The sequence below is a fragment of the Gossypium hirsutum genome, chromosome D01 (assembly GCF_007990345.1).
Source record: "Gossypium hirsutum isolate 1008001.06 chromosome D01, Gossypium_hirsutum_v2.1, whole genome shotgun sequence".
NCBI classification, from domain to species: domain Eukaryota; kingdom Viridiplantae; phylum Streptophyta; class Magnoliopsida; order Malvales; family Malvaceae; genus Gossypium; species Gossypium hirsutum.
The window spans coordinates 64188852-64196278 of NC_053437.1; the positions used below are offsets into that span (position 1 = coordinate 64188852).

Below are 7427 nucleotides of genomic sequence, written 5' to 3' on the forward strand. Positions count from 1 at the left end.
GCCCCGCATTTTAAACGAATTATATTAATAAATAAACACATGTACAATGTATCCAACTCCAAAAGGTCATCTTCACTCACACCATATTTAATATCTACTAGGTGTAATTAAAATATAAATATAAGTATATAAGTTCTCTTTTGAGATGACAAAGTCACACTAATTCTCATCCACTTATCAACTATTTTTTTTCAAACCATCACTTATCTTTATATTGAAATATAAATCAATATGACTGATGCTCGAAATGTCTCAAACTTAAATGATTTGAATTTAAAATGAATCAAAATTTAGATAAATCGAAATAATATAATAATTTTATTTTTGTTCATATCAGTTTCGACAGTCTCGATTACGACCGCTTGTAGCACTATTAAAAAAATGAAATCCAATGGATTTCAATATCTCTTTCTTCTATACCATCCCTTATCACAAAGCTCTCTTTTTCCTCTTGTTCTAGCTTCCATGTTTTAAGTTTTCAAGCTCCGTCTTTTGCTTTGAAAGTTTGGGTTTTTAATGCACTGTTCATTTGAATATGCAAAAATTGGAGATGGGTTTGGAGTTTTATGTTGTTTGATTGTTAGTAGTGAGAGATACCTCTGTGGTTTGTTGTTGTAGTTGTTGTTGCTGCTGCTGCTGTTGTTGTTGTGTTGAAAAATGGCTGCCACTGGTTTAAGGCAGTTGTTGAAGAGTTTTTGCACCAATTCACCATGGAAATATGCTGTGCTTTGGAAGCTTGGGCACCAGAGCCCCATGTAAGTTTCTCCTTTAAACAATAATGGTTTCAACACATACTACTTTTGGAATAAATGAATATCTAATCAATAGTTAATTGATATCGTTCAAGTTCATGGTTTCACTAATCTTTTTAATTGGATGCCTTTGATTTAATTATGATTTTAGTTCCATTATGGTATGATTCGAGATTTAATCAATTTTATTTTAATTTGATATAATATAATCTTTTATTTTTATGATATTATTAATAGAACACTGTTAATAAGGTGAAGCCAGGATTTCAGTGTTGGGTCAAAATAAATATTTAAAATTTTGTGGTTAAAGGTTAAAAGAAGTTTTAAAAAGCTTAAATTAAATGCTTAATAAAAGGGAGGGACTAAAACGGATAATATACCTTTTATTACCAGAAATAATCAAACATTTCCGATGTGGGATTGGTGATTTCAGGAGTTTGACGTGGGAAGATGAATATTGTGTTTATCCAATACCAAGTGAATCAATGGAAAGTATCTCAAGTGATGTTTATTCTAATAGTGAGATTATCCCATCCCAATTTGAAACAAGCATGGACTTGGTGGTGGCTCATATGTCTCATTTGAAGTACACATTGGGGAAGGGGTAAGCAAATTTCGATCAAAACTTAAATTCACCAATTCTGATTCGACCTTGAAAATCCAATTATTTAAATTTAAATTCAAACTCAACGCAATTCAATTTAATCAGGAATCAACTATCTGAATCAGTTGAACCCAAACATAAATGGATCCAAACTCAAATTGACCCCAAATGATTTGAACACCATAACCAGAAATTATACGAACCCAAGCTTTGAACTCAAAATGGATTGACCCATCTAACTTCACTTGACATTGTGTCTCCACATTTTATCAGGGTTGTGGGTAAAGTAGCACATACAGGGAAGCATTATTGGGTTTCCTATGATGACAATTTCACTAGCAAAGCTAATTGGACGATGGTTGATGAGGTAAGTTTCTACGTATGATGTTGTGATATTGCAAGTGATAGATGAATAAATTACTCTCTCCAAGCTTACAATTAGTGTTATTTTTTCAATCTCCAGTGTCCAGAAGAATGGCTATTTCAATTTGCATTAGGAATTAAGGTAATATAATCTTTGGTACAATTGATGGTGATGGTAGATTTACCACATTTTGATCTTCAAAATGGACGATTATATGTTAATTATTTGTGATGATCCACAGACAATTGTGTTGATACCTGTGCTTCCACATGGAGTAGTGCAACTTGCTTCATTGGAGATGGTGTGTATTTGTTTTGAACTTGTCTTATTGTTGCTATTATAGTGTTACTGTTTGTAATAGATTCTTTGATATTGTAAAATTTTCAAGTCTTCTCATGTCTTTAGTAGGTTTCAAAGACATAGATATCTGCAAGTTGGATTGGTATCTGATGAGCTGAATATGAGGCAGATCGATTTGGATCATTTTAAATTCAAGTCAATTTGGAGTTTAGGTCATTTTAAGTTTGAGGTCATTTTTGTTTTTCAATCAACTTTTTTATGTTTGAGACATTTCAAATTTTGTCATTTGAGCTGGACATGAATAATTTGGAGTTAATTGTTCTAATAATTTCAGAATCGTGTCATTTTGGATTTGGGTAGAGGAGAAGCCAAAGGGATAAAAATGAAAATTTTCAGTTCAATCTCTTTAGGAATAATAAAATTACAAATCTTTCTTTTTGGGTCGGGTCATTTTGAGTTTAAAACTCAATTTTGGTCATTTTAGGTTGATTATTTAGTTCATTTCGGGTTTGGATCATTCTAGATTCAGATTTTTTTGTTGAAGTTATTTTTAATTATGTTATGATTCTTGTTATCACCGGCCCAAGACCCAAATGACTTCAGGTCGGATGGGCCGGTTTCCATCGAGTTTGTACATTGACCTCACAGACTGAGCTTACAGGATGGGTACCTATGTTCTCTTGCGAAATCACGCATGAAACTATATAAACACGTGTTAGGTTTAGGGTACTATACGTGTTGATATACATAGAACTTACCTAGTATGTCACATCAATAAACAGTACGCATATCATATATATAGACAAACATCACCATCTGAGACAAAGAAAAATACTCAACAATTTCGTGTTCTTTTTATTTTTAAGTTAGTCAAATTCAGATTATTAACTTTTTATGATCAAATCGAATCAGATTAACTGGTCTGTCTACAAACACGTGAATCTTATCATATCAGGTTGCTGAAGATTCGTCCATTACAGCATACATCAAAGATAGATTTAAATGTAACAGCATTCACACCGAGTTGCCTTCGTCACCAATATCAAGTTTCCCAGAGAACTTAGAAGAGTCTTCAACCACTGCATCGATGAACCCATTGAACTCCGAAGATCCAAACACTGTCGACACTGTCAACCACTACACGTTCCACGTTCCTGGAACATATTTATATGAGATTCTTGACATTGAATGTGAAAATAGGATCAATGTCAACAATGCCAGTTTCTTTAGCTTTCCCAAAGGTTGTGAATTACATAAAGCACTACTAGGACCACCTTTTCGAAGACAAAGCAATGAATTTTTGTGGGAGAATGAGGACCTTTTTAGCGGCCTCAAGCCGGGCTCGATGTTAGCCGAAGGCAGTGAACCAGATTACCTGTTGGAAGCTGTGGTTGGTCATGTTTACGAGGGTTCTTTCCATATGCCTAATCGATCAAATACACAACTTCCTACATCTTCTCAACCTCAAACCGTGGAGAGTGACTATTACGGAGAAACCCAAAAGGGACCAAAGCAGTCCAGCATCAAAGTAAGAAGGGCTAAACCGGGTGACAACCCAAAGGCTAGGCCAAGGGATAGACAGTTGATCCGAGATCGGCTTAAAGAGCTTCGAGAACTTGTTCCAAATGGTGCTAAGGTCAGTGCTAGCTTTGAATTTATGTTTCTTATATGCTTTGTCAAAGTAATCGATGTTACTTGTTTGCTAAATTCAGTATAGCATTGATGGTCTCTTGGATCAAACCATTAAACACATGGTGTATTTAAGGAGAGTGACCAACCAAGTTGAGAAATTGCAGCAATGGGCGCACCGCGAGGTATGTCGAGCTCGAGTTTGTTTCTCTAGCTTTGCCATTGTACTCTCTCGTGACACTTTTTTTAAATCGATCTTTCGTATAGCAGCAACAATACTAAACTAAGCCAATTGTAATGAGTTTGAACTTACAGGTGACCAGTCGTAAGAATATTAGATCATCTGAAACCAAAGAAAATTACCAACTCGAAACAAGCTGGGGTTTCGAGATTGGAGATGAACCGAATGTATACCCCATTGTAGTGGAAGATCTTCCATATCCAGGCCACTTACTCATAGAGGTATGTTTTGGGTATCATAACATGAACATATATATACATACACACATATGTACACACTGGTTATTAATCGCTAAATACTATCCGCAGCAGATGCTTTGCAATGAACATGGTCTATTTCTCGAGATAGCTCAAGTGATCCGAAGTTTTAATCTAACAATCTTGAAGGGTGTAATGGAGAGTTATGCAAACAATAAATGGGCTCATTTCATTGTTGAGGTATATCAGATATATAGCTATTTTAGAGGAATTTTCGATTCTTTTAGGAAAAATATTTGAAGTATCGTCTGTTTGGAGTTAACAGACTCCTCAAAATGTCTGGTATTATCCTAAGTCAAGATTTTGTCTCTACACTCCATTGAGAGCATTGGCGGATCTTTATGGGAGCCAAGGGGCCGTTGGCTGCCCATAATTTTGCAAAATTATTGTTAAGCTCTTCAAAATTTATGAAAATTTTAGCTAAGTCTTTCAAAAATTTTAGAAATTCTTGTTAACCCCTTAAAGTTTTTGAAAAATCTTAATTAAACCACTAAAACTTTTGAAAATTCTCATTAAGTCCTCTAAAAGTTTTAAAATTTTTATTTAAACCCCTAATTTTTTTGAAATTTTAATTAGTACCCTAAAAAAACGTAACACCAAGTTTGTCACCCGTCAAGAGCCTAAGTCAAATCAAGCCATACATGCCCATTTGCCATTGATAGGGTTTGAACCCAAGCCCTTAATGGCATCTAAGGGCATAAATGTCACCAATGTGACGGTGTGCTACCTTTGAGACACTTTCAATTTGTCTTGTTTTCATATTGTGTTCTCGATAGAATCAAGAAATAAAATTTAAATCTAGGATAATACCGAACATATTGAGGGATCCGTAGACTTTGAACGAATATCACATTAAATATTTCTTCTGTAACGAATTGAAAATCTCTCAACAGGCTTAATTTCTGGTTTATATATGTGTGTGCGTGTGTGGTTTGAGTTTGAGCATATATTAATATTCATAATTTCCCATTTTGCAGGCTTCAAGGAGCTTTCATAGATTGGATATTTTCTGGCCCCTGATGCAGCTTTTACAGCGTCAAAGGAACCCAATTTCAAGCAAAATTTAATATATCGTGTGTAACTGTTTGGTACTTTGTTAGACTAATTTACTTATTTTCTAAATAAATGAGATAAAATGCAATCTGACTCTTAATACAGGGTATCCATAATACTTTTGCCCTCAAATTAAACGTCTTTCGTCGTATGAATAATCTCAAATCATATAATGTTGTTAACCAATCTTGATTTATGACATAGATTAAGTGTGGGTTTGGATGAAGAGTGCATTAAACTTTTTTTTTTGTCTCTTGTTATAGTATCTAATTTCACTGTCATTACTATTTTTACACTAACCAGAGGTAAACCCACTGTCCAATCAAATCTATCCTAAAAATTTAACTAATTGGGTTAATATTGAATAAGTATTTAAGATTATAAAACATAAGTAGACGTTAAGACGACATAGATCGATGATGGAATCTGATTTTGATATTAAAAAATTAATCAATTTTTAAGTAGATGGTAGATGAGATATTCAGATACATTGCATGTGCAACTAACTATGTTTTATTTACTATATATGTAGGAATACTTCATATTATTTAAGAATTGAATATATATAGAGTAAATTACACTCAGGTTATTAAATTATTGGTAAGTTTACATTTTAGTCATTAAACTTTAAAAAATTTACAAAATGATTAGTAAATTATTTGAGAGTTTTTATTTAAGTCATTGGGTTGTTAAAATTGTTGCTATACGACCTTTATTCGTATTGTCTACACCAATTGAAAGCTCTCATTCTCCTTTCCTACAATTCATTTTTTTTGTTCATGAAAAAATTTTGAACATCACAAATCTGCGAACCAAAATCCAAACAATATTCTTCTTCAATCTCTGACAGTGATCATCAGATCGGCTTGCATCTAAGGTATGTTCTTCTACTCATCGATGGTTATTAAAACTCTCAATGACTTAAATAAAAACTTTTAAATAATTTAGTGATCTTTGGTGCAATTTTACCCATATATATGTATATGTATATGTACATATCACTACTAACGAAGTGTCTTTTTCAAGTAGTGTGCCATGCGTCGATATCCGACCTTATTATAAAATTATATCATTAAATGTCAAATCATCCATGTATCGTAATTTTATAATTCAAATTTGTTGGAACGAAATTTATAGTTAATTTTTGATTAATTTCTTAATTAATTGCTTTTTGATTAATTTGTATAAAATTTAATAGAGATAATATAAATTAATAAATAGAAAAGCTTTTGTACAAGCCCAATTTTAACCCAGCCCAAACCCATCACCAAAACAACCCACCAGCCTAAACCCAAGACCCAAAATAGACCCTCAGCCCAATTACAAACAAACCCTAACCCAAACACTGTCAGAAAAAACCTAACCCCTAACCCTAGCCGCCGCACCTAGTCCACCTGCCCCCTGCCACCGCCGCGCCGCACGTCACGTCTCTGCCATTACCAACTCCACCCACTTGCCTGCAAAATCAGAGAAAGAAATGACAAATAATAGATCAAATATTGTAAACATGGCTATAAAGCCATAACAACCAATGTAAAGAAAGAAAAAGGTGATTTTGAAGGAGAAGAAATAGAAACAAAAGAAGGTGGTTACCGATTTGGATCTAAAGGTCTCTTTTAACTTTTACTTCTTTTTACTCTATTTATTTTTGTTTTTATTTTAAAAATATACGAAAAACAAAAAAAAAGAATAAAAAGGAAAGACTTTTACCTTCGCCGGTGGTGCCGGAGCGCTCAGGAGGCCGAGGAGAGTCATCGGAGAGAAAAGGGGAGATTTTTTATCTCCCCGCCGCCGTACACGGCGGCGCCGGCGCCGGAGGGCGGCGGCCGGTGCGGTGGCTCTCGGCCGGACCCTTGGCCGGCGCTCAGAGAGAAAAGGGGAGGGAGAGAGAGCATTTCGGGTTTTTTTTTTTTGAAAAGGGGAGAAGAATGAAATTTTTGAAAATTTTTTTGAATATATAGGCGTGTGAAACGACGCCGTTTTGACCCAGCTCCATAACGCCCAAAACGACGTCGTTTTGCTTTGGACCCGCGACCCGACCCGCTCCGACCCGAAGGATCCGCGTGTTTTTAATTTTTGGGCTATTTACGCGCGTAGTCCCTCCGACTTGAGGCGTGTTTCAATTTGGTCCTATTTCGCTATTTCTTTATTTTTAATTTGACCATAAATTTTTATTTCTATTTCATTTTAGTCCCCTGAAGCGCCGCGTTTTGAGATTTTGGTTTAT

The 7427-nt window shown here is 34.6% G+C and overlaps 1 protein-coding gene across 4 annotated transcripts; it reads left to right on the plus strand.

Annotated features, from left to right (window-relative positions):
- Positions 1–254: 254 nt before the first annotated feature.
- On the plus strand, positions 255–5337 carry LOC107940895 (transcription factor EMB1444). Of its 4 annotated transcripts, none has more exons than XM_016874358.2 (10): positions 255–755; positions 1186–1356; positions 1630–1723; positions 1820–1861; positions 1962–2021; positions 2976–3656; positions 3733–3834; positions 3965–4111; positions 4202–4327; positions 5125–5337. In XM_016874358.2, exons 1-10 carry the CDS (start codon positions 658–660, stop codon positions 5212–5214), a joined length of 1611 nt encoding a protein of 536 aa, XP_016729847.1. In that variant the 5' UTR covers positions 255–657; the 3' UTR covers positions 5215–5337. The 4 variants fall into 4 exon arrangements, with proteins under 4 accessions (XP_016729847.1, XP_016729848.1, XP_040943652.1 ...); XM_016874357.2 differs by having other exon boundaries at positions 350–755; positions 4199–4327; XM_016874359.2 differs by lacking the exon at positions 1186–1356 and having other exon boundaries at positions 346–755; positions 4199–4327.
- The last annotated feature ends 2090 nt before the right edge of the window (positions 5338–7427 follow it).

What these genes read in the sequence shown, in the direction of transcription:
- LOC107940895 (XM_016874357.2), top strand. Translation starts at nt 658, where the DNA reads ATGGCTGCCACTGGTTTAAGGCAGTTGTTGAAGAGTTTTTGCACCAAT. An exon ending in AAGTACACATTGGGGAAGGG is followed by an intron (nt 1,357 to 1,629) that starts GTAAGCAAATTT and finishes ACATTTTATCAG; the next exon opens with GGTTGTGGGTAAAGTAGCAC. An exon ending in AATTTGCATTAGGAATTAAG is followed by an intron (nt 1,862 to 1,961) that starts GTAATATAATCT and finishes GATGATCCACAG; the next exon opens with ACAATTGTGTTGATACCTGT.